Source organism: Dipteris shenzhenensis, chromosome 27 (assembly GCF_047967505.1).
Source record: "Dipteris shenzhenensis isolate YYH24624 ecotype China chromosome 27, Dip_SZ_1.0, whole genome shotgun sequence".
NCBI classification, from domain to species: domain Eukaryota; kingdom Viridiplantae; phylum Streptophyta; class Polypodiopsida; order Gleicheniales; family Dipteridaceae; genus Dipteris; species Dipteris shenzhenensis.
The window spans coordinates 44941450-44968877 of record NC_141622.1 but is presented as its reverse complement, the minus strand read 5'-3'; the positions used below and the strand labels follow the sequence as shown (position 1 = coordinate 44968877).

Sequence of the window (27428 nt, the reverse complement as noted above, 5' to 3'; positions counted from 1 at the left end):
AACAAACACCCAGGCCTGACTACTCCTTTTGGGAAAGTGTATGGCACCAAGAACAGCAAGAAAATAGATATGCTTATGAATATTTTCATCGAGTTACAGGCTGAGAATTTCCAACTCCAAAAAACTGTCATGCAACTCCAAAAAAGAGTGGACGCCTTAGAGAACACAGTGGATAATGAATGCCAACAGATGCAAAAGTTTATGCAAGCCAAGCCTGTCGAAAGCGATGCAAAGAATGTACAAGAAGGGAAGAAATGGACTGAAATAGTGTCTAAGAAAGATGTCAGTGCAGCACATATTGAAGAACCATCAAAACCAGCTCAAACACCGTCACGTCCATCAACCACAAACCAAGAAGATGCCCATGAACAGAGAGAAAGAGATTAGAGATCTCAAAACATTGTTATTTTTGGTCTACCAGAGATGGATAAGGAAACCCCTCTGGCTCTAGCCAAGGAGGTGACTGAATTTTTTTCAGAACACTTTGTGATGCTTGAAGTGACTGTATATGCAGCCCATCGTGTAGGGAAAGCACAAGAGGACAAACCCAATAAAAGGGCTATTGTGTGCACTGTAGCAGATCCACGGAAAAGGGAGATTATCCTGGATAGTAGTAAATACACCTTTCTATGTCAGTGAAGACCGCACCCCAAAACAGCAGGAAGTGCGAAGAAAGCAATACACGGAAAGACTAATGAGACAAGGAAAGCTGCCCCAAACACAAGATGGGGATCAAAATGTGAAATAGGGGCTCGCAACCCATGGGACACACAAATGCTTACAACTCATTTTTTGGAATTGTAGGGGCTTCCCTTGGCATAAAGGGATAAGCATAAATGCCTTCATTCACGATGTAGACATCATCCTTTTAGGAGAAACTTGGGAAAGTGAAACATGCAGGATCCTAGAGATACTGGGATATGTGGTGCACTCAATATACCAACGGCAAGTGGGGAAAAGAGGGCAAGGAGGTGTTGCATGCATGATACAGGAACACATGGCAGAAAAAGTCAGCCTTCGTAAAGTGGACAAATACAAAAGATACATGTGGCTGAAAATAGAACTTGGCAAATGCCCTATCTTTCTTGCAGGTTGCTACATACCTCACTATGAGTCACCCTTTTACAGTAGACATGGAGTGGACCCTAGTGCTGCGTTTGAAGCACTATGTCTTGATGTGGCTGAACTCAGAGAAAAGGGCCAAGTCATAGTGATGGGAGACCTTAACGCAAGAATTGGTCAACTACAGTTTTAGCCCATTATGCATGATGAAATGGATAAAGAAGCAGTCACAGAAGCGGACATCATGTGGCAAAGAGGATCCGAGGACGACACCATCAACACACAAGGTAAAGCACTCCGATGCATGATTAATGGGCTGCACATGCCAGTCTTGAATGGAATGCAATTATTCCCTAACACCCACAAGATGACGTGTCTCTCAGCCAGCGGAGGACAGAGTGTGCTAGATTATGCCTTGGTACATGTGGATACTATACCCATTATCAAAAGCTTCAACATAGGGATGAAATATCCGGAATCGGACCATCTCCCAATATGGATGGATCTTGACATACACCTTGAACATAGGGAGCAGAAATTTTCAGCACGTGCAGGAGGTTTCAAAGTAGACCCAGACAAACACCAAGTTTATGCAGACACTTTGGATGCAAAGCTTAGAGCAATAACCAACCCCACATGGACAGCCTTGCAGGAAGCAATACTTGCCTCAGCCACGCAAACATTTGGAGCAGCAACTACAAGAAAAAAGAAACAGGTCAAAGGACTACCACACAAGAAATGGTATGACGAGGAATGCAAACAACTATGCCAAGAGCTGAAATACATACTGGATGCAGATAGGCATAAACAACTGGAGAAGACATACAATGCCCTCACAAGGAAAAAGAAAAGAAAATATATTTTGGAAAGAGAGAAATCTGATTTGGTCACTTTCATCAAAAATCCAAGAAAGGGCTGGAAACAAGTGAAAGGCAGACGGAAACAGGTCATAGGGGATATATCAGATGCAACCATGCTTAATTATGTTACCAAGTTGTACAATCATGCACTTGCTATTGAAATGGGGAAGGAGGATCTATCGGTCACATGCACTAGTCCTTTCACCTTCGAAGACATTGAAGTTGGACTAAAGAAGATGGCTAATGGAAAAGCATCAGATCACATGAAGATATAGGCGGAATTTGTGAAATGGACAGGAGACCGAGCAAGAACATGGCTCTCACACATCCTAACACATGCTCTACACCATGGTTTCCCTCAGGAATGGCAAGAAAATAGGGTCCAGCCTTTACACAAAGGTGGAGACAAAAATTCAGTCACAAATTACAGAACTATAATGATCAGCTCTACATTGGCCAAGCTCTTCAGTACAGTGCTTGAAATGAAAATCAGCTCATGGGCAGAAGAGGCACAGAAAAGAGCCACCGGACAGGCAGGATTTCGCAAGGAGCACAGGACAGCCGACCACCTTATTACCTTAAGGGTCCTCATGGATGAATGCAGATTGAGAGGATGCACTCTATTTTGTTGTTTTGTGGATTTCAAGAAAGCATTTGACACAGTTCCAAGAGGAGGATTATGGAAGAGAATGCAAGAAATAGGAGTCCCTTTGGCCTTGAGGGTAGGCATCTCTCGCATCTATGAAAAGGTATTATGCCAACTCAAACAAACACAAGGTATGTCTGATGTATTTGAGAGCAATATGGGAGTGAAGCAAGGCTGCCCTCTATCGCCTACCTTGTTCGGAATATGCATTGACCAACTGGAGGAACTCATCAATGAATTTGCAGTAGAGAAAGGGTTGCAAGGACCACAATTGGGTCTTTGGACAGTGCTATTGTTGTTATACGCAGATGATGTCGTTCTTTTTGCATACGATCCGGAATCTATGCACAAACTTTTACAAGTGCTTAAGACTTGTTGTAGGGAAAGCGGGCTGTAAGTAAATGTCGGAAAAACAAAGATGATGGCAGTCTGTACCAATCAGCCAGAATATCCCCCTGAGATCACCTTTGATGGACAGATCATTGAGTATGTCAGCACCTTCAAATACTTAGGGGTTGATATCCCGTCAGATCACAGATGGTGGCAATGTATACATAGAAGGATGGACACTGGTTGGGGAAAGTACTACCAGCTTGAGAATGATTGCAGGCACACCGACACTAGGAACTGGAAAATTTGAAATGTATTGTTTGATGCATATGTAGTGCAGAGAGTATTATATGGAGTGGAAGTATGGGGAGGCAGCATTTCAGCCTCTACATGGAATGATATTGAGAAAATGCAAAAAGCTTTCTTAAGGAGACACCTTGGTGTCAAACCCACTACTCCATACTCAATACTTCTGTTGGAAACGGGAAGGAGACCGATTGAATTTTATGCATTGATCAGAGTTATGCAATACCTAATAGAGGTGCAGCAAATGCAACCTGATAGGCTGCCTCATGAGGCATGGAATGCCAGCACAAAGCTTTAAAAGAACTACAAAAGTAAGGTCATCTGCACACGACGTAAGAAAATGGTTCAATAGATGGAAAGTGGAAGCATATTTGACCATGCTGCCTAAAAAGGTCAACATGCAAGAGTTTCAACTGTCTTTACTGAGCACTTTGCAGAATCATTGGTTGACAAGTGAAAAGAGGGTAAAGCTGGAATATTACCAAGACAACATAAATCCCACATGTTGGTCTACATACATGTCCATAGAGACTCATGCTCAGTCTTATATTAGCACACCTATCCCCCTTCTATATCGCAGAAACATCACCAGGTTCCGTACCAGATCTCATACATTTGCCATTGAGCAGGGAGCTTGGATACACCATCCCAGACATGCTAGAGTTTGTACCCTTTGTGACATGTAGACAGTTGAGACGGAGGCACATGTAGCTCTACAGTGCCCCTGATATGCACATATCAGGGAGGACTATCAGCAGATACTGGGGGACTCCGCTAAGTTGACATCAGTTCTCTTCACTGCCTCTCCGGCAGCATTGGGATCTTTTGTCACTCGTCTTTTTACCTGTCGTCAGGAACTCATAGACTCCTGACCCCTCTCCTTGAGGAGACTCTTTTTACATTGTATCGAGATGGGTCCCATGGGTCATTTTTTGGCCCCCCGAGGACGCTAATAAATTCTACTTCTCTTCTCCGCCCCCCTCTCCTAGCCTCTCTGCCCTACCCTCTCCTCCCTACCCCTTTCTTCCTCTCCGCCTACCCTCTCCTCCCCCTTCCCTAGCCTCTCCGCCCTACCCTCTCCCCCCTAGTCTCGCCTACCCTCTCCTCCCCCTTCCCTCCTTACACCCTTTCCTCTCCCTCCCTGCTGCCCCCCTTCTTCCCTTGCCCACTCTCTCCCTCCTGTTGCCCCCTTCACCCTCTCCCTTCCCCCCTGCTGCCCCTTCTCCCCTTAGCCCCCACCCTCTCCCTCTCCATCCCTGCTATCCTCTTCTTTCCTAGCCCTTCCTAGCAGCACTGTTGGTCAAACGGAGCTTTTTGTGTTCGAGTCAGCCTTCACACCTTGATTGACGATGGCCCAGCCTGCAGCCAATCCTCGCCCGCTTCCACCGGCAGCGAAAATCATCATTTTCTCAAAAGACGAGTTGCAGCAGCTCAAAAAAGATTCTGAGCAGGAGAGCTCGCCATTGCTCTTTGCTCGCATCCATGGGTCCCACCTTTCTAGGTTACAGGCCAAGGATTGAATGCTCACCACTCTACCTGGAGACCTCGCAGGGCACTTCACAGATGTTCATCTGCTTGGGCGAGGTTTCTTCCAAATTGTTTTTGATTCCTTGGAGGTAGCATGTACAATGTTGCAAGCTAGCCCGTTAGCACTGGGCTCCAGGAGGATTTTTTTGACCCCTTTTTCTTTGGGGTTTGATCCTGTCGAGGAAGACAACCGGACGACGTCACTCTTCATCAAATTTTCAGGCCTTCCTCAGGTGTACCATTGACTGCTACATTCCATTGGAGCCGCCTTTGAGGTGGTTACTGAGATCCCCTTTCTCCCTGAGATGCCTACTTCAGCAGCAGAGGCAGTTAGGTCTGATGGGGTACCGCATGTTAGGGTCATTGTCTCTGACCCTAACATCTCGGATGACCACATTATGCTTCAGCGTCCAGATGGCTCCTTCTTTAGATAGAGAGTCGAGATTGCAGGGAGACAGGATCAATGTAGGATTTGCAGGACCCTTGGACACTTTGCCAAAGATTGTCCAAGGAAAAAGAAAAGACCAAAAAGATCCACGGGTGCGCCTCATAGCTTCACCCGACCTGGACCTTCACCACGACCGGTTTCTACCGCCTCACGCGCTGCTAGAACTTCGACTTCACAGCCAAGACCATCAGCCTCTCATCCTAGTACTGCTACAGCGCAAACAGGACAATCAGCACGTCCTGCTTTGGTCGTCCCCCGTTGGGTGCTTGTCAGAGTTGGTGAGCCAGTACCTTAGGCTACCACTGACAGGGCTGCGGACCCGTCTTTTCAAGCAAGAGACATCCATGTCCTGGTTCCATCTGCATATGAGATTGCTCTTGACCCTGTTCAGATACAGGAGCGCTCATCTACGGAGAACCTTTCAGCAGAGATCCGTGCTTTACTTGAAAACAATGACAAGGTTGTAGCTGAGGTCATGCAGTTGTGGCCACATCTATCTACACCTGACAGAGGTAAGGGGATTATTGGTTCCACTCCTCCTTCTGCAGGGCTCCTTCACACTCCTGCGCCAGAGGTACTCCTTTGTACTCCTGTGCCAGAGGCACTTCGCAGGAATTCATTTTCAGTTATGGCAGACTTGGTTGAGTTTGAGAGAGAGGAGGAGTTTGTACCCTCCACGCTTGGGGAGCACATCTTCTAGGACAAAGTTTCCCCCTCAGCAGGGGAAGGTGTTCTTTCCCCAATTGACTTCCCTCCTCTTGATAGGAGGAATTTTTCGCACGAGAGGGCTTTCTCCACTACTAGGTCGGGTAGGATCTTCCATCCGCCTCCTCCTCTCACAGATGAGGATTGTCAATTGGAATGTGCAGGGTCTCGGGGGTGTACCTCACCCGCTGCTGTTGCAAGCAGCTGATTCATAACCAACTTCATCTAGGTGTTACTGGGGGTCCCATGGGCATTCTGATGATTCAGGAACACAAATTGGATGCCAAGGATTGTTCCAAGTCGGGTAAGCTTCTTTCAGGCCACACTTTTTGATTACCTGCCTTGGGCACCAGGGGAGGTACTTGCATTTCTGTTTCTTCTTCTATACTCCCCTTGGTGATTGGACACGGGATCATAGTTCCTTCCAGAGCTCAGTGGATTATACTTTTGATTGATGGGCATAAGGTTGGTCTCTTAAACCTTTATGCACCCAATTCTAGAGAGGATCGTGTTCTTTTTTGGAAGGAACTGCTCTCTTGGTCACATATTGCAGATGCTTGGATTATAGGGGGCGATTTCAACAAGGTTGAAATGCTCTCAGACAAAAAGGGTGGGGTAGGGGAGGTGGCATTCACTCCCTAGACAGAGCAGCATGGGATGCCTTCCTTTTTCAATACAGTGGTAGGGATGCTTGGCATGATGATGCTTTTCACACTCAGCCACATTCTCTCATGTTTTCTTGGTCGAACAGGAGATTGCAGATGTCTATACATGCACGAATTGACAGATTTTATGTGGATGATTGGGCTCTTGATAGAGATGGTTTTGTTTGCATTGTAGCTGGGGTGTCCACTTTGGATTATTTTCCAGTGGTTTTGATGGTCTCAAATCCCCATGTGAGGCACCACTCTGCCAATGTTAGGATTTAAGATTCTTTCTATGCAGAGGAGGGCCTTACAGAGACAATGTTGAGGACCTGGGTATCTCATTTGCAGAATGGGCAGCTTTCTCCTTCAAACTTAGCTGCAGCCCTCTCTGATATCAGTAACTTTTATCTTTCAGTTGCTCGTATCAGAAGGGGTGAGATCCTCAGGTGTGAGATAGGTATCCGTGAGCAATTAGCTGCCCTCCAGAGGGAGGACTAGAAGAGGCCTACAGATGCTTGGATTTAGGAGCGCCTTGTCGCAACAAGGGCTCAGCAGCAGTCACTTTTAGATCAGAGAGTAGAGTATGCCTTTCACGCCAGAGAGTCATTTTGGACACAGAAGGGAGGTAGGGTCAACAAGCAGTTCTTCTCTACTCTTGGCCCTAGACATAGTAGGGAGAGCATCTCACAGCTTGTTGACTCAGGCAGAGTTCTTCAGACACATCCAGATGCCCTCTTGCAGGTTGCCATAGATTTCTATGCCTCCCTTCTTACAACAGATCCAGACACTGATGCTAGAGTGGTTATTTGGCGACACTTACCTGGGTTGGTGACAAGGAATATGACTCTTTCACTTGGCGTACCCTTCACCAACGTAGAATTCAGGACTGTTCTCTCTGCCCTTCACAAGGGCAAGTGTCCTGGTTCAGATGGACTTACCTCCTTATTTTTTATTACTTTTGGGATGAGATTGGGGATCACATTACCTCAGCCCTGCAAGATGTATGGGACTCGGGTGAGATGCCAGACTCAATTACAGAGGGCCTCATTCATTTGATTCCGAAAGGGGGTTGCAGGAATTTAGTGTCTCAGTGGAGACCGATTACCTTGCTGGGTACCTTGTACAAAATCCTAGCTAAAGCTATCAGCCTTTGTTTGCAGCCCTTTCTACTAGATCTTATCCATGACACGCAAACGGCTTTTGTGCATGGCAGGAGCATCTTTGATAACATCTTCTCCTTTAAGGAGCCTTCGGATTGGGCCATGCATACTGGCCACAGGCTGGCCATTCTACTCTTGGACTTTGAGAAAGCTTATTACAGGGTAGACTGGGGCTTTTTGGAGGGCACACTTACTCGTTTTGGCTTCTCAGATGCATGGATCAGAGGGGTGTCAGCCCTCTACAGATCAGCCCACAGCCAGGTTCTTAATGGTGGAGTCAAGGGAGACAGGTTTGAGTTTACAAGATCAGTCCGTCAGGGATGCCCCCTAGCCCCCTTTTTATTCCTTTTTGTGGTTGAGGCTATGAGCTATTACATTAGAGTTCAAGCTAAAATCGTAGGGCTCAAGCTTCCTCTGAGGCAAGAGGATGAGCTCTTAGACACTGAGTTGGCAGATGACACGGCTGTATTTTTGGATGCCACTCCACAGACACTGAATTCATTCAGGACAGCATTGAATTTGTTTTGCATTGCGGTAGGTGCACACATTAATTGGAACAAATCCAATGGCTTTTGGATCAGTGATGAGGACACTCTAGCCTAGGGGGATTGACATAGGGTTCACTTGGATTCAGGATGCCAAGTTGGGTTGGGCATCTCTCCGGCACATCAATTCGCTCTCGTGTTGGAGAGTATCAGGAGGAAACTCATCTTTTGGAGTTCAGCCAGACTTGACCTTGCATCCAGAGTTGTGGTTGTGAACCAGGTATTGTTGGCCACTACTTGGTTTGTTTGCTCATGTTGATGGAGATCTATTACGTTCTATCGCTCAGCTCATGAGACCTATCAGGAACTTGCGGTTTAGATGGCACCTCAGATCTTGTAGCCAAGGTGGTCCCTCATTCTCCCCACAGGAGAAGGGGGTCTCAATATTATTGACCCGAGCTTGCAGTGTATGGCCTTGCTCTGCAAGTTTGTAGTATGTGGATTGATGCCTGGACAGGAGCACTCCAGCCCGTCTCAAATCCCCCCCTTCTCCTCTCATGGCTGCTCTTCTGAAAGCTTGGGGCTGCTTCAGAAACACACTTCGTAGAGTTCCACCCACTTCTCGTGAAGAGATTCAAAGGCAGCCAATAATGTGGAATGACTCGATTTTGGATCATCATGGCAGGCCACTTGGAGTGTTACATTATATGCAATGGTCTAGACGGGAGAGGGGACCTATCTCTACTGTAGGTGCTTGGCAGGCCTTTATGAGACTTCCAGAGGATCAGAGACTTTTAGCAGTTGGCCACCTTAGAGGGAGTGCACTCAGGATACAGCAAATACACGCAGCCATTCTGCCAGAGTAGATTGACACAGATGACATGCCGGTTATAGAGTCCACTTGGTGGGGAGCGTTCTCAGGGATGGGCATTCCATTACAGATCATTGCATTGCAGGATGCACATGAGGATACCCTTGTCTTTGATGTTCATTCGGGAGGCAAACTTATCAGATCTTATGATGATATTCTTTTGGAGGTTGCATTTCAGCCTGTCAAGATTGCAGGATTCTTGGAGTGGGGCAGGGATTCATAGTGGTATCTTGGCCCTGATCCTATTCTTCTTGCGCTGGGGTCTTGGAGACTGTGGTTGTATGGTGGTTCCCATATTAGGTTCTTGCAGTGGGACCCAGGGGAGTGGGAATGGATTGATGAGGGACACCGAGAGAAGAGCTTTCCCTTCTTTCGCTACACAGTTAGAAATGCCCTAAGGTTTTAACTCAGCAGTAGAGGTTGGAGGCCCTTTAGAGCGCCACATTGGGATAGTCTTCAGAGTTCCGCAGCTATGCGGAAGAGCTTTTGGCGTAGGCTCTGGAAATTCCTCAGGAATAGAAAGATCACTCTTTTCTTTTGGCTTTCTATTCATGGAGGGATTGCAGTGAACCTGTGGAGATCTAGGTTCGGGGCTGATCCTACTTGTCCTCGTTGTCACATGGCAATTGAGTCAATATAGCATTGCCTTTGGGAGTGCAGACAAGCGAGCACGATCTGGAAAGGTGTTGCTAGTACTTTCAGCATCTTTCATACAACACCTTTCTATATGACCTGGAGTTCAGTGGCTTGGTGATCTCTTACTGGCCCACAGGTGTTTTTTGAGGGACATGATCCAAATCCATCTTTCATTGTACGGCGACACTCAGTGGAGTCTTGTTCCCTCCAGGATGTTCCCCTCACTCCTTTCAAAGCTGCTCATGCCTTAGTAGACACGTCTTGGGAGATTTTGGCTAGCATTGCAGCTTGGCATATTTGGAGAGCTAGGTGTACAGAGGTGATGGAGGGTATCCAAGTTCACCCTTCCCAAACTATGGCCAGTATTTGGACTGACACAGTACACACTCTGATGGCCATTTGGGTGAACATGCAGGGATCCTCCAAAGCAGCCACTGCCAAGAGAGTTACTTTTTTCAGAGTTTGGGAGGGGATCTCCTTTCTTCTCTGAGTTTCCTTTAGGGTTGAGATGGCATTTTCAGCCTCCGCCTTGGTTCTTTATTAGCTCACTTTGAGCTGTTTTTTCCTCATGCATTGCATGAGGTACTCCTGCATTTGAGCTTGCTCTCACGGTTTTCATTCATACTTAATGAAGTAATTTTCTTGAAAAAAAAAAACTTTTAGTCTATTCTCTAGAAAAAATTTATCTAGCCTTTGCCATCGGGATAGCCTTAGGTTTACCAATTCCTAGTGATATGTTGCGACCTACCATAATGCTTGCACGATTGTGTAGAACTTGTTCACCGTTCTAACAGCCACTAGGGCGTCCTCTTGGTGAATGAAGTTGGCAAAAGTGGCACACTTTGATTTATGCACATTCCTTTGCATAGTAAGCACTCTAAAGGATATCTTATGCCGAATAGGTCGATGAATCGTAAACTTATTCTAGTTTGAGGAGGAGTGCCCCTAGGTCCTTTCAGCTCGAGAGGCACTCTCTCCTAGGCTCTTTCAACCCTAAACCCAAAAACCCAAGCATGAGTAGATAAGTGGAGGCCTCTTTCACTTGTGAGGAGCTTTTTGAGGCCCTCAAGGCCCTCCATCCATAGAATTGTCATGGGGAGGGTGGATTGACACTGTTCTTCCTTAGGTGCTTCTCGTAGTACATTCACTTTCCTATGTTTGGCTTTTGAGGAGATTTTTGATTCTTGCTCGCTCCCCTAGCCATTGAGTTAAAGGGGGATTTGTTTGATCGTGAGAGGGAGGATAGGTTTGACATTCGAAAGCAGAGATTGATGGTGCTACATACCACTCACAAGATCTTAGCCTCTTGGATTTCAAGAAGGCCTATGACGTGTTGGCATAGTCTTTCCTAGAGGGCACCATGCAGAGGTTGATGCCTTCTCATTTTCTCACTCAATATGGCAGGGCTACCCTCTGGATCCTTTTCTCTTTCTCTTTGGGGTGGACGCATTAGGCTTTTGCTACGATCCTAGGTAGCAGGCCTCACTGGGTTGTTGCGACTTTTGATCTAATAGGTGGAGAAGCTACTAGACTTAGATTTTACAAATGACACCACACTCTTTGTGGAGGGCATGGCAGAGAGCCTAGAGGGGGTCAAGAGAGTCATACAGAGCTATTTCTTGGCCTCCAAGGTTACGATCAATTGGACCAAATCAATTGTGTCCTCATAGCTATTGAGGACGTTTAAGAGATCTTGGATTGGGGGGCCGCATTGGGCTTCTATTGGATTCTTGTGTTAGAAGTAGTTAAATCCCTTGTTTGCTATTTTTTGAGAAGCTAGTTGGAGAAGCAATAAGTGCTTCGATCATGGACACCGCCAGGCTGATTAATTGGCAGGATCGTGACCATGGCTGTTAGCACTACCAACAACAGGAATAATGTATGATAACATGGTTGCTTAGTTTAGAGTGTTATTGGTGTGTGTTAGATCTACGTGAGCTATAAGTGAAGATGCTCTCAAAGCAACTATTAAATGTAGTGCACAGATGCACAGATAATGGTTTGTTATGACAATTCCAGTGTTATGTTGTTTGAAGACCTGAGTTTGCCATTCTGTTGTATCCTTCATATGTCCTTTTTTCTCTTCATGGTATCAAAGCCAATAAAGGTCATGCCGCAATTCCTCTCATTTCCCCGAATTAGTCCAGCTTCTCTTCAAACCTTTGTCATGGCGAACAACGGTCAGAACGTGACAAAGCCAGCTTCATTAGACGCTGTATTGCTGTCCGCAGTTTTGAGTGCTATGATCATAATCAAACGAAAGGGTGTCAAGCCCTTTGATGGAAATGATTTCCAAATTGGAAATGGAGGATGTAGATGCATCTACGAGAATGTAGCCTTTGGGAGGTTGTGAGCGGGAAGGCTAAGCGCCCAAGAGTTGAGAATGAAGGTGCGAACAAAGGAATCGAACGTGCACCTCCCAAGTCCAAGGAAGAGGAGGCTTTATTGGGGAAAGCTGGTAAAGCAATGCCAACTCTATGCTGAGCGCTCGGAGACAGACCAACAAGACATATTTAAGCTTGTAAGACCTCGAAGGTGGTCTAGGAAAAGCTACTCACCATTTATGAGCGAAGGTCATGCATTGGTAGAAGGCAACTCAAGATGCGATTGATGAGCATCCAATGATGACACGGCATTGAATAACATTGAAAAGGTAAGGGCATCATCGATGAGCTCGCCGTTGCGGGAGCTCCTGTCCAGGAAGAAGACCAGATCTATGCTCTCCTTAATAGTCTACCTCATGACTATGAGACAATTGTTGTCTCCTTGGGCAACAACATAGAGGCCATGAATTTTGACGACATCTCAGCTCAATGTGTAGAAGGACTTCGAAAGAACAAATCCAAGGTCGTGCCTACTTCATAGGAGGGACCCGACGACACACTTGGTGTGAAGAAGTTCAATGTGGGCGAGAGAACCAGACGGCGTGACTTAGCACAATTCAATGTTCCGACTATGAAGTCTTTGGCCACTTTGCACGTGACCGCCATGGGAGCTCTTGTCTAGGAAGAAGAACAAATCTTTGCTGTTCTTAATAGTCTACCTTATGATTATGAGATTCTTCTTGTCTCCCTGGGCAATAGCATAGAGGCCATGACTTTCAACGACGTCTCAACTCGTGTTTTAGAAGAAGAACTTCGAAAGAACAAATCCAATGTTAATCTTGACTCTGCCTACTTCACAGGAGGGACCGGCGAAACACTGGCGTGAAGAAGTTCAATGTGGGTGAGAGAACTACACGGCGTGACATGAGCACGATTCAATGTTTCAACTGTGGAGTCTTTGGCTACCTTGCATGTGATTGCGAGAGCAAGCCCACGGATGGCACACATGTGGCAAGTAGAGGAAAAGATCGGGTCATGACGGCTAATGACGCATACTTAGTGGATGATAATTGAAGCTATAGATGGTTCATGGACTCATGAGCAACCCGCCACATTTCACCCATGTGTGACTCCATGGAGGATTAGTGTTCGTTTGCTTCACCTCATCACGTACACATGGGAGACGCAAGCACTCAAGAAGGCTTGGGCCTTGGCACAATCTGAATTTCTGCTCCAGATGGTCGTCAGATCCTTGTGGAAGAAGTGATGTACGTACGTGGGCTCCAAAGGAACCTCCAGTCAATCAGCCGCCTTGACGAAAGAGAATACATTACGATGTTCGGCCAAGGTAAGTTCCTGGTCCAAACTACAAAAGGGGAACTTGTTGCATGAGCCCACTAAAGAGGCAGCATCTATGAGCTCGACACCGTAGACGAGGTGAGCGTTGTAAGACATTACAAAGATATGGTGTTGTAGGCATAAAGTCAACCCTATGGTTGATGAGTAGTACTTGGGTACTATATATACCAATACTTGTATTGTTTCATTTGAACATTTCTATTGGAGCTTTCTTGTGTGTGCACTCTTGCTCACTTGTGTTCACAACCTGTCTCCACTTTGTTCCTACATTTGGTATCAGAGCGCTTCCGTCTCTAGAGCCCATTCCCGCGCTTGCTTCCAGACTCCCACAAGCTTGGTGCTCCAGTGCGCGTTCTTGGTTCTCATATTCAGCTCTCCAACTTTCATTTGAGGTAGCTCTAACAGTCCAGGGCTGTTTTTTGACCTTTGAGGTCCGATTTTGATGTTTTTCGAAATTTTTGAGCTGCCCGCATACAAACAAACCTGTCCCACACCATTTCAGGTTTAAAAAAATTTTGGGCTTTTTTGTCCGTACAGCAAGCAAGCTCATCTACATCCAGCACAGCTTCTTCGAGTCAAACTACAGGCAAATAGCAGACTGCTACAGCCCCTCCTGCTAGTCCCATAGCATTGACAAAGGAGCAGAAGAAGTTTGATTGCCGCAGTGCCCAAGCAATGTTTTTGATTGCCACAAATGAGAAGAGGCACATTATGACGACTATCAAGTCGTGCAAGGATGCAAAGGCAGCATGGGAAAGATTGGCAAACATGTATCTTTCAAGAATGAGGCAAGGGCCATTGCCTTGACAAATCAACTCAAGGATCTCGAGATGCAGGAAGGCCAGGCCATCACTGATCATATTGCCAGGATCACTGATCTACGTGATCAGCTTGCAAGTATTGATGAGGAAATAGAAGAGAAGAAGCTCATCTCTATTACTCTCAATAGCTTAGCGCCCTCATATGGTACATTCGTCACTTCATTGACCATTGTTCTCAGGGCAGCCCCTCTTGTTCGATGAGTTAGTTGGGCTTTTGTTGCAGGAAGAAGAGAGATGCTTAAATTTTGCCAAAGCCTCTTATCAGAGTGAGCAAGCGCTTGCCATGGGTGGAAAGGGAAAATTTCAGAAAAAGTTTGAGCCAAAACACAGCCATACTACTCAGCCAAAGGAGGGGAATGCAAGCAGTTCAAGCAAAAATCAGGAAAAGGGCAAATGCAACTATTACAAGAAGCCAGGACATTACATCGCAAAGTGTCAGAAAAGGATTGCCAATGAAAAGAAAAGGCAAAGGGACAGCTGTAGAGATTGCCAAGTAGTTCAAGCAAAAATTAGAAAAAGAGCAAATGCAACTATTGCAAGAAGCCAGGACATTACATTGCAGAGTGTCAGAAAAGGATTGCCAATGAAAAGAAAAGGCAAAGGGACACTGAAACTCGTGCTTCAGATGCACATGGTGAAGCTCATCTTGCCCAAGGTGATAGAGATCTTGTGTTTGCTGCATTTAATGAGAAGATGGATGCCAGGGGGGATTTGAATGCTTCCCTTGTTGCAAGTGATACATGGTATATCGACAGTGGTGCTACTAAGCACATGACTCCTCGCCAGGAGTGGTTTGAGAGCATCACACCTGTTTATGGCAGACAGGTTACATGTGCCGATGATGCGTCTCAAGACATCATCGAAGTTGGGCACATTCCTATTCAGCTTTATAATGGGAAAGTTAAGTATATCCGAGAAGTTTTGTATGTTCCAGATTTGAGGCAAAATCTGATTTCAGTTTCAAACATTGCCCATGATCAACATATGTTGGTCAAATTTCAGGATAACTAATGCATGATCAAGGATCCAAATAAAGGGTATGAGGTTGTAGCAACAGGCACATATGACAAAGGCTTATATAAGCTTGATGCTCAGCCTTATGATAAGAAGGTATTGGGTGTAGCAAACACTTCCTAGGCTGATTTATGGCATGCCAATTTTGGACATGTCCGTCACAGGGCATTGTCCTACTTGTACAACAATAATATGACTCAAGGAATGCCAAAATTGCAACAACCAGCAAATGACGTGTGTGAGGGGTATGCACTTGGCAAATTGCATCACTTGCCATTCAATAAACAAGGCAAGAATTGGGTCAAGGTAACCGGAGTGTTGCAGATAGTGCACAGTGATGTATGTGGCCCCATGACTATCCCCACGCATAGAGGAGCAAGGTACTGTGTGACCTTTATAGATGACTTCTCAAGGTTCACATGGCTTTTTCTCATGAAGGAAAAATCTGAGGTGTTCTATTGGTTTCAGGACTTCAAAGCTATGGTTGAGAACCAAACCAATTCTAGACTTGGAACACTCAACTCAAATAGAGGGGAGAGTACATGTCACATGCATTCCAGGGATTTTTGAAGCAGCATGGGATTAAACATCACTTGACATGCCCTTACACACCACAGCATAATCCACTCTCTAAGAGAAATAATTGTACTCTCATGGAGATGACGAGATGCATGCTGAAATTCAAGAGAGTCTCAAAGGCTTTTTGGGGAGAAGCAGTTGTGACAGCCACTTATATTCAGAACAGATGCCCTACCAAAGCTTTGGTTACCAAAGCTTTGGTTAATGTGACTCCATTTGAGGCTTTGTATGGCTTTAAGCCAAAGGTTAGTCATTTCAGAGTTTTTGGCTCAGTGGCATATGCTTTGGTTTCAGATGTACGTCGGACAAAGCTTGATGACAAGAGTGTCATAAGCATTTTCGTGGGGTATAGCACTGAAAGCAGCGGATTTGGACGAGTTGCTCCTCTCCACGTGAGCTGCTGCCCCCACCCCTCTCCCTCTCAGCCAGCCCTCTCTCCCTCCCACTCACCCTCGCTGCCTGCCCTCTGCCTCCCCTTGCTACTCCTCCTCTCCCTCCCCTTCGCCAGCCCCCTCCCCCTCTCCCTCCTCCCTCCCTTCCTCCTCCCTGCTCTCCCTCTCCCCCCTTGCCAGCCCACCCGCCCCCTTCCCCTCCCTCCACATCCTCCCTCTCCCCACCCGCTGCCCTCCCTCCCCCGCCCCCACCCCCTCTCCCCCACCCGCTGCCCCCCCCGCCCCCTCCCTCCCCTGCCCCCTTTCTCTCCCACCCTCCTCTCTTGCTCTCCCCCTGCCCCCTCCTCCTCCCCCGCCCCTTCCCTCCCCTTCCCCCTCCCCCGCCCTCCCTCTCCCCCCCTGCTGCCCCCCTCGCCCTCGCCCCCCCTTTTCCCCCCCGCCCCCTCTTTCCCCTCCCTTGCCCCCTCCATCCCCCGCACCTTCCCCCACCCTTCCTCTAACCCCGCCGCCCCCTCCCTTCCTAACCTGCCCCCTCCCTTCCCTCCCCTGCCCACCTTCAACCCCCTTCCTCCCTCCTGACCCGCCCTCTCCCTCCCTCCTTACCCCCTCCTCTTTTCCTCTCCGTCACCTAACCTCTCCTTCCCCATCAGCCCTCTCCCTTCTATCCTATCTCAGATCCCCTCCGCTTCTCCTCTCCATCCCTTCCCCTCTCTCCTACCCTCTCCTTTTCTCCTCCTTCCTACGCCCGTTTTAGGGCGTCCTGGGCAGTACTTTCACGGACGGAGCTTTAACAGTGTTGGAATCGGCCTTTTCACTTTGATTGGCGAATGGATCCCCATTCAGCCAATCTCCGTCCACTTCCACCGACCGCGAGAACCATCATTTTTTTAGAAGACGAGTTGCAGCGACTCAAGAAAGGTGTGAAATTAGAGGGCTCCACATCACTTTTCGCCCGCATCTTTGGGTCACATCCTTCTAGATCACATGCTAGAGACTAGATGCTGGCGGCGTTACCAGGAGATCTCGCCCCACACCTCAGGGATATTCGACTTCTGGGACGTGGTTTCTTCCAAGTGATTTTCGACTCCCACGAGTCCACAGCCCTTGTTCTCAAAGCTAATCCCCTGGCTTTGGGTTCAAGAAGGATTTTTCTTTTGCCCTACACCTTGGGCTTCGATCCGGTCGAGGAGGACAGTCAGGTCACATCACTGTTCATTAGGTTTCCTGGTCTTCCTCAGGTTTACCATCGACTTCTTGCTACTATCGGAGCAACTTTCGGAGTGGTCACTGAGATTCCCCCCCTTCCTGGCATGCCTTCTTCCTCGGTAGAGGCAGTCAAAGCAGATGGGGTGCCTCGAGTTAGGGTCATTGTCTCTAACCCTAACATCTCAGATGACCACATCATGATTCAGCGTCCAGATGGCTCTCTCTTTCAATAGAGAATCGAGATTGCAAGTAGACATGATCAGTGCAAGATTTGCAAGATCCTTGGGCACTTTACTAGAGATTGTTGCCCAAGGAAGAGAAAAAGACCCAAGAGGTCTTCCTTCACGTACTTCCCTGTCTACACCTCCCCTGCGGCCTATACCAGGCACTCCAGGACTACCAGGAGCAGTAGGGTGCCCTGTTTCGGGCACCCCAGGACCACCAGGGACAGCAGGGCGCCCAAAGCATGTAGGACTCCCAGTACCACGTTGGAGAGCGGTCAGAGTGGCTCCTTTACCTCAAGAGTAAACCCTTGATCCGGTTCAGACAGATGCCATCCAGACTCTAGAGGTGGATGCTACTGCAGCCCGAGATACTACAGTTCCACATCACGAGGGGCCTTCATATGCACCAGCCCCAGTCATTTTCGTTTCTGATCACGAGGGGGCTATCCCTTAGACTGTTCATGCCACAGCTGAGGGAGTGTTTGCACAGATGAGGACTACAGATCCTTCTTCAGCCTAGCCACAGGCCTCCTCAGCTCCCAGCTCCAGATCTACTGATAGAGGCCTCGCATATCCTTTAACACTCCAGAGACTGTGAGCATTGTGCTCAAAGCTGAGTTTTTACACCTGGGACACAGGAAGATCTTCTTTGACGCCTTTGATATTGGTTTCGACCCAGTGGAGGCAGATAAGAAAATCTTTTTGCTCTTCATCAGATTTCTCGGGCTTCCCCGCTCCCCAATAATAGAAAGTCGATGCTAAACCTATTTTGGCGTGGTTGCTAAGATCCCACCCCTCCTTGGGTTGCCATTGACTACAGCAGAGGCAACCAAGGCTGATGGGGTACCTAGAGTTAGGGTCCTCTGTAAGGATCCTAAGCTCATGATGGACCATGTTATGATCCAGCGCTCGGATGGTTCCTTTTTTCGCCAGAGAGTAAAGATTACAGGCAGGCAGGACCAGTGCAGGATATATAAGACCATTGGACACTTTGCCAGGGATTGCCCCAGGAAGAAGAAAAGGCCCAAGAAGCCCTCTGGTACAGCTATCGCCCCACGGCCTCGACAAGGGGGTGGTACAGGTCCAGCACCTACTCCTCGGCCTCGACAGGGGGGTGGTACAGGTCCAGCACCTGCTCCTTGACCTCGGCATGGCAATCCTCCTCAGGATGGTGGTGGTACAGGTCCAACACCTACTCCCCGGCCTCGACAGGTGGATGGTACAAGTCCAGCACCTGCTCCTCGACCTCCACATGGCGGTCCTCCTCACGATGGTGGTATAACTCCTACTCGCCAGAGTGCTCCTCCACTGAGCGCTCCTTTGATACCGCCACCTTCTACCTCAGGTGCCTCACGACCTTCTACCTCAGGCGCACCCGACGCATACCAGTGGGTTCCGGTTCGTGTGCAGATCCCTCCTTCAGTTCACGAGAATACACTAGTGGACTCTGCTTCACCTCGGGCTGTCCCTTCAGTCTCACCTCACACAGTCCGAGACGCTTCAGCTTCGACCTCCTCCCCGGTTGCAGCTTCTCCCCTAGAACCAGCGGTGCCAGACACTCTCCTTGAGGTAGTAGAGGTCTCCGCGGCTGGGCAGACATAGGATCGAGAGCAGTCCTCATTTCCTCCCTTGGATAGGGGGAAAGGGATGGTTTACACTATTGATCCTCTTCCCTCCGAAGGGATCCTTCGCACTCCGGTGTCTGGCTTGATTCACAGGAACTCATTTTCAGCCCTGGCAGATGCTTCAGATTTCTTAGAGGAGGAGTTTGTGCCCTCCACTTTTGGTGAGCCAGTGATTGGGTTTCCTGTTGACAGGGCTTCTTCTTTAGGTAGCAAGGTTCTTTCCCTTGTTGATTTTCTGCCACTTGGTTCCATTCCTCGCTCCTTGAGCAGGAGGTCTTCCCCTGTTGAGGGATTTGTTTCCGCCACTAGGTAGGGTAAGGTGTTACACTCTACATCCTCCCGTCGATGAGGATTATTAGTTGGAACATATAGGGCCTAGGTGGTGTCCCACATCACCGCTGTAGACAGCTCATCCGGGATCAGCTTCATCTAGGTGTTACTGGGGGTTCCGTAAATATCTTATTTATTCAGGAGCACAAACTGGATTCTAGAGATTGTGACAAGTCACGCAAGTTGCTTTATGGCCATACTTTTTGGTCGCCTGCCTTGGGCACCAGGGGGGGCACTTCTATTTAAGTTTCGTAGTCGGTTCTCCTCTTAGTTATTGGACACGGAGTCATTATTCCCTCTAAGACACAGTGGATTATTCTCTTGATTGGAGGGCGTAAGGTTGGTTTCCTTAACCTGTATGCCTCCAACATTAGAGGAGAACGTGTCATTATGTGGAAGGATTTACTCTCCTGGACCCCCATTGCAGATTCATGGGTGATTGGAGGTGACTTTAACATGGTTGAGTTACCGTCAGACAAAAAAGGGGGTAGAGAAGGAGGACTTCACTCTTTGGAGAGAGCAGCTTGGGATGCCTTCCTTTTTCACTATTGTGGTAGAGATACTTGGTTGAACGATGCCTTTCTTATTCAGCCACAGTCCCTCTCGTTCTCTGGGTCGAATAGGAGGCAACAGATGCCTATTCATGCACGCATTGAGAGATTCTATGTAGATGATTGGGCACTAGACAAAGGTGGATCGATATGCATTGCTGCTGGGGTTTCCACTTCAGACCACTTTCCTATTATGCTAGCTATCTTAGAGCCTCACTTAAGAGGCCGGTCTGCCAGCATCAGGATTCCAGATGCCTTGTACACAGAGGAGGACCTTATAGAAGCAGCCCTGATCAGTATGATCTTTGTGTCCACACATGACAACGTTGCAGATATTTTCACCAAAGCACTACCACGTGAAAATTTTGAGGCATTTCGCAGTGCCCTGAACTTATATCCGTTTGGTGATTGATCAGCCTTGTACATGACATTGGCACTGCAGGGGGGTGTTAGAATTATAGATATAATTCAGTAGTGACCAATGTAATTTAATAAGCTAGTTAGGGACACTTTCCCCCTAACCGCAGTTAGTTCACTAACTATGGTTAGTGACTACTAAGGTTTTGTCACTAGGACAAAACCTTATCTCTCACTTTTTCAGTTGTACACTTTCACACTCTTCTATTGCAACCAAGCTATCAAGCTTTCAGCTCTCAAGCTCACTCTCTCTTGCTCTCTCTCTCTCTCTCTCCCCAAACTCTCACAGCCTAGAGGTTTGAGATCAGGTTCGTTTCATGCTAGGGCAACAAACGCACATTGGTTGGACGTAGTGGGATAGTGGCCCAACCAATTCATTCAGGGCATGGAGCCGCCTCCCCCAGCAAGGGAAAGGCACGAGCAAGAGCACTTTCTCATTTTGAAGGGGGCACGTATTTAGATGATGAACCACTTTGTGATCTTGGAGCCATGGTGGGAGGGTTTGCACAAAGGCTTCCCCCCCAAAAAAAATTAAAAATAAATCATAAATAAATAAATAAATGGTATGGGCAGTTTTCTAGGATGGGGGGTGCCCCTCAGGATCAAACTTTTGGACTGATCTCTTGGATCTTTCCACTCTAGACATTATAGAGTGGGGCTTGGAGACCTTCTTCAGCCTAAGACAGGCGGTGACCCACAGATTGATGGGACCCTCAGTATGCTTGAGTGACATATGATCAGGATAGTAGGCCGTTTGGTCAAGGAATGGACCATTGACCCAATTTGGTCTCGGCAAGGCAGGATCCTGCACAAGTATGGCACTCGGAGAGGGTGGAGGAGGTGCCCTTCTTCTTGTACATGACTCACATTGGTTGTTGCCTTCAGTTGGAGGCTGCAACTTGGAGGAGGTGCCCTTCTTCTTGTACACGACTCACATTGGTTGTTGCCTTCAGTTGGAGGCTGCAACTTGGTTGAGTAGTAGGTTTCCCAGGAGGCTATCTCTAGACTTTGACTAGGCTTATGGATCAACCATAGGCCACAAAAGATTTCGTACTTCTTGTGGATTGTGTCTTAGATGGTAGATGCCACCGCTGCGCAGATAGAGATAGGGAGACAATCCTGCATTGTCTTTGGGGCTGCCCCGCAGCACACAGAATTTGGATGGGCCCTCAGAATTCTTGCTAGACATAGAGAATGTAGCGTGACTTCAATTGGGGGATGGCTACTTGGCCAACGGAGGGGGATCATGCCTTCTCCATTGGTCCAGACTCTCTAGCTTACAGGATCCAGGTCAATGGGTCTTTCAGATAGTGGCATAGGACGCGATGCCTCCTTCCCTATATCATCCTATGCCATTGCCAGAGGATAGTTTATGGGAGACCGTGCCCAGCATCATTACTTGGAGCATCTGTGTTGCCTGCTGGAGTTTTGTGATGAGAGGTCACCAGGTTCCCCCAGCAGCCACCCTAGTTGCCATTTGGTAGGACAGAAATCTACACCTTGTGTGCCGTCTGAAGAATGTGAAATGGGCTAAGAGGCGGGCGGGTTTTTGCAAGGCTTGGCCTGCAGGTGTCTTCTATGTATGTATGAAGCGAGGCATTTGCTGGATGTGTAGTCCTCCATCCTAGTTGCTAGCCCCTATTTGAGAGATACCCTAGGCAGTGAGCTGGGTTCTCTAAAAATAGGCTGGTCGACAACTAGTTCCTTTTTTTGGCATTTTTTCCAGACTCAACAAACAACGGTTGAAAGAAAGAAAGAAAAAAAGAAAGTCTATTAAAAGTCTTCAGAAGACCAAAAAGAGCCTATGAGACTAAAAGGGAAAAAAACTTTTAGGAAGGAATGGGATCCTTGTTGAATGGCAATAGGGAAGTTTATCTCATTGAATGAAAACGTTCTCTTTAAAAGGAAATAAATATGTGTGACTGAGAAATACTTTAATCAAGCTTTTGTGATGTTATCAGAGACATGTCTCATTAACAAATTATGTTTGCTATGAGATTTGAACGAGTTTTTATGGATTTGGTTCATCTACAGCGCCTTATTACCCGCAAAGGTAGCGAACATTTGCATTTACAGTTAGAGGCATTGGAAGAAGACATCAGAGAGACAGAAGATGGATCAGAAGCCCGAAGAACTAGCCGGTCCAGCCTCAGGTTGCCTGCTGAAGATGGTGTTGAAAGCACTGGAAGAGATTCCAGGTTAGGAAGCTTACGTCGCAGCAGTCAACGAGGATCATTGAAAGCCCGTCCCTCATCACCTCCTGAACTCTCTCTCCCTCTAAGCCTAGAAGAAAAGAGTGAGATTGCAGAGGATGAGTGTGCAGCTGTAAAATTGCAGACCGCCAGGTATCGTAATGAAAGTGAGCGCATTCTTGATGACATTAAAGCAGTTATGGAAGAGACAGAACTCAGCATTGGGGAGATCAGAAAAGAGAAAAATAACTTCCAAAGAGAGGTCATGTTTGAGGCAGAACTGCGACACTCAAACTTTGCCAGCACTGACAGGATTTTGAGGTTAGCTGTTTATCTATAAGGTATACCCATAATATTATTTACGGAAAAGGACTAACCTCTTGCATCCTTTGATGTAAAAGATCCACCATTTTTGTAAATGAACGTCATAGTCGAACTGTAGGTAATAAATTGTGGGTTAACCTCACCACCTTCAGTGCAAAAATATATTGTTTGAAAGAGACATTTTTTACAAATGGATTTTGCATTAGAATTTGTTAGCTGGAAACAATGTCTATTTCAAAGAAGTGGGGCCTTGGGATAGAAACTAAGTGATGGGTTGTGATTTTTTTTCCAATCTTTAACTAATGCACAAATATCGTAAAGCTGATATCAAAGTTGATAGCTCTGTCCCTCCTGTTCTCTTGGTCGAATAGGAGGCAACAGATGCCTATTCATGCACGCATTGACAGATTTTATGTAGATGACTGGGCACTAGACAGAGGTGGATCGGTATGCATTGCTGCGGGGGTTTCCACCTCAGACCATTTCCCTGTTGTTCTGGCTATCTCAGAGCCTCACTTGAGAGGCCGATCTGCCAGCATCAGGATTCCAGATGCCTTTTACACAGAGGAGGACCTTACAGAGGCAGCCCTACGGATATGGTTTGCTCATGTCCAGGGAGGGCAGCCACATCCTTCACATTTAGCCGCTGCCCTCTCTGGTATTAGCGACTTTTACTGCTCAGTTGCTTCTACCAGAAGACGAGATATTCTCAGACGTGAGATTGGTGTTCGCCAACAGTTAGCAGCTTTGCAGAGGGAAGAGCAGAAACGGCCTTCAGATGCTTGGATTCAGGAGCGCCTTGCTACAGCGAGGGCTCATCTGCAGTTATTGCTTGATCAGAGAGCAGAGTATGCCTTTCATGCACGGGAGTCCTTCTGGATTCAGATGGGTGGTAGAGTCAATAAACACTTTTTCTCTACTCTTGGCCCTAGACATAGTAGAGAGAGTGTATCTCAGCTTATTGACTCACATGGGGTTTTACAGACAGAGCCAGATGACGTCTTACGCATAGCTTCAGATTTCTATGCCACCCTCCTTACTGCTGATCCTGAGACACACGATATAGAGGATGCTAGACATGCTATTTGGCAGAGTATCCCAGTGTTGGTGAATCCGGATATGCAGGTTCTACTTGACGCACCTTTCACCAACACAGAGTTCAGGACTGCACTTTCAGCCCTTCACAAGGGCAAGTGCCCAGGTTTAGATGGCCTCACCCCGTCTTTTTTCATTGCATTTTGGGATATGATTGGAGACTATATTACTTCAGCCATGCAGGCCATTTGGGACTCTGGCGAGATGCCTGAATCGCTTACAGAGGGCCTCATCCACCTTATCCCAAAAGGAGGTAGCAGAAATTTATTGTCCCAGTGGAGGCCTATCACACTTTTGGGGACTTGTTACAAGATTCTGGCCAAGGCTATCAGCCTCCGATTGCAGCCACTTCTCCCTGATCTTATCCACGACACTCAGACGGGATTTGTGCATGGCAGAAGTATTTTTGATAACATTTTTTCTTTCTGGGAAGCTTCAGAGTGGGCCATGCAGAGTGGCCAGAATCTTGCCATTCTACTGTTGGATTTTGAAAAAGCTTATGACAGAGTAGATTGGAGTTTTTTGGAGGGCACCCTTCTACGCTTTGGATTCACTGATGTTTGGACCAGAGGTGTTTCCTCTTTGTACAGATCAGCCCATAGCCAGGTACTTATTGGTGGGGTAAGGGGTGAGAGATTTCAGATTTCGAGATCAGTCCGTCAGGGATGCCCCCTTGCTCCTTTCCTTTTTTTATTCGTGGCCGAAGCTATGAGCATCTATGTTAGATCTCAAGCTGACATCTTTGGGCTGAGACTTCCTATCAGAAGAGAAGAGGAGCTGCTTCACAGTGAGTTGGCTGATGACACAGCGATTTATTTGGATGCCTCTCCACAGACATTGACCTCTTTCAGGACAGCATTGGATTTATTTTGCTTGGCGGCAGGGGCGCAGATAAATTGGCATAAATCCAATGGCTTTTGGATCAGTGATGAGGACACTCCAGTTTGGGGACTTGACATAGGGTTCACTTGGGTTCAGAGGGGTGTGCCTATCAGGTATTTGGGCTGCCAGGTCGGCTTGGGTATTTCTACCACGCAGCAGTTTGCTCCCGTGTTGGAGAGCATCAGAAGGAAGCTTCTCTTTTGGAGCTCAGCCAAGCTGGATCTTGCCTCTAGAGTTGTGGTGGTCAACCAGGTCCTCTTGGCCACGGCCTGGTTTATTTGTTCATGTTGGTGCCGTTCTAGGGACTGCATCATTCAGCTCAGAAGACCGATCAGGAACTTTCTCTGGAGTGGGCTTGATGGCACAGCAGATGCCTTAGCCAGAGTGGCTTGGGAGACCCTCATCCTCCCTACACAGGATGGGGGTCTCAATATTATTGATCCAGATTTACAGTGCAGAGCCTTACTTTGCAAGATAGTGGTGCGAGGACTTATGCCAGGACAGGAACCGTGGAAGGACTTTCTTATCAGCAGCATACAGAGGTGCACACCTTCCTCAGGAGGAGACTGGATGAGCAGTGTTAGATGGATCTTCACCTCAGCACACCTCAGATCACCTTCATCCCCTCTCATGGTTGCCATTCTGAAAGCTTGGGCTAGTTTCAGAAGCTCTCTTCGGAGGATTCCTCCTTCCTCCCGGGAAGAGATTGATAGGCAGCCCATCATGTGGAACGACAGTATTTTAGATGATCGTGGCAGACCACTGGGTGCCTCACCCTACATGCAGTGGGCCAGGTGGGAGAGGGGACCTGCTTCTTCTTTAGGATCTTGGAAAGCCTTCCGTAGGCTTCCAAAGGAAACCAAGTCAAGGTTGACAGGACATCTCAGAGGGAGTGCAGGGAGGATCTTGCAGATTGAGACAGCCCTTCCAGAGGCTTGGATAGACACAGATGATATGCCTCTCACTACCTCCACTTGGGCAGGTACTTTCTCGAGAGGCGGGGTTCCACTTCAGGTCTTAGCCTTCCGAGATGCACAGGAGGATGCTTTGGTTTTCAGTGTCCAAGATGGTGGCAGATTGCTCAGATCTACAGATGATATATTGCTTGAGTCTGCTTTTCAGCCTATCAGGGTCGTAGGCCTTTTGATGCAGGGATCAGTGGTTCTTAGACCCTGACCCCCAGTTACTCTCCACCGGGTCTTGGAGACTTTGGCTCTATGGAGGAGTTCCCATCAGGTATTTACAGTGGGACCCCGGAGAGTGGGAGTGGATTGACGCGGGGCATCGAGAGAAGACCATCCCTTTCTTTCGTTACACGGTCAGTAATGCCAGGAGATTTCAGCTCAGTAGTAGAGGCTGGAGACCCTCCAGAGTTCCTCATTGGGAGACTTTTGGTATTACTGCGGATCAGCAGAGGTACTTCTGGAGGAGGCTCTGGAAATCCCACAGGAATAGAAAGATCACTATCTTCTTTTGGCTTTCTATTCATGGAGGGATTGCAGTGAACCTTTGGAGGTCCAGATTCGGAGCCGACCCTACTTGCCCTCGTTGCCTTTCTGCTTCGGAGTCTATTCAGCATTGCTTATGGGATTGCAGACAGGCGAGATTGATTTGGATGGGGATAGCCAGGATCTTCAGTCACTTTGCCCATTCCCCACTCTTTATGACTTGGGGCTCGGTGGCTTGGCTTTCTCTTACAGGACCTCAGCTTTTCTATGAAGGACTTGACTCCTCCCAGGCCATTTCGGTTCGACGTCATCGGGTTGAGCTCTGCTCGTTGGATGTGGTTCCACACCGTCCTTTTACAGCTGTACATGCCTCTGTGGATACTTCTTGGGAGATTATAGCGAGCATAGCAGCCTGGCATATCTGGAGATCAAGATGCACAGAGGCTATGGAGGGTACTCAGGTTCATCCCTCGCACACATTGGCTAGTATCTGGACAGACATCGTACACACTCTGATGGCCGTATGGACGGGTATGCAGGGGGACTCCCGTGCAGCCTCAGCTAGGAGGGCTTCTTTCTTCAGGGAATGGAAGGATTCTCCTTTCTTCTCTGAATCTACTACAGGGTTGAGATGGCACTTTCAGCCTCAGCCTTGGTTTCTTTCCACCTCACTGTGAGGGGGTTTTTTATTATCCTCATGATTTCATGATGTATTCCGCTTTGAGCTTGCTCTCGCGGGTTTTTGTTCTTACTTAATAGAAGTCTTTTTCATGGAAAAAAAAAAAGTTGATAGCTCTGAAAAATGCACAGTGTCTTTGAAGGCTTGACATATAAACATTCCCAGTTGGTACTTCTTTATCAGCTATTAACTTTCACAACAAAATCAAATCATGCTTGGCTTTGTTATCTTGTAATGTAATTTATTTATCTGTAGATGGAAAGTAGGTCATGGGCTCTTGATA

The 27428-nt window shown here is 47.4% G+C and overlaps 1 protein-coding gene across 2 annotated transcripts in view; it reads left to right on the top strand.

Moving 5' to 3' along the window:
- LOC147884369 (uncharacterized) overlaps nt 1-27428 on the top strand; it is a 112776-nt gene that overhangs the window by 19051 nt on the left and 66297 nt on the right. For both annotated transcript variants that reach the window (XM_087399068.1, XM_087399067.1), the window contains exon 2: nt 22560-23038. In XM_087399068.1, coding sequence (XP_087255194.1) covers nt 22560-23038 — 479 coding nt within the window. The remainder of the gene's footprint in view (nt 1-22559; nt 23039-27428) is intronic.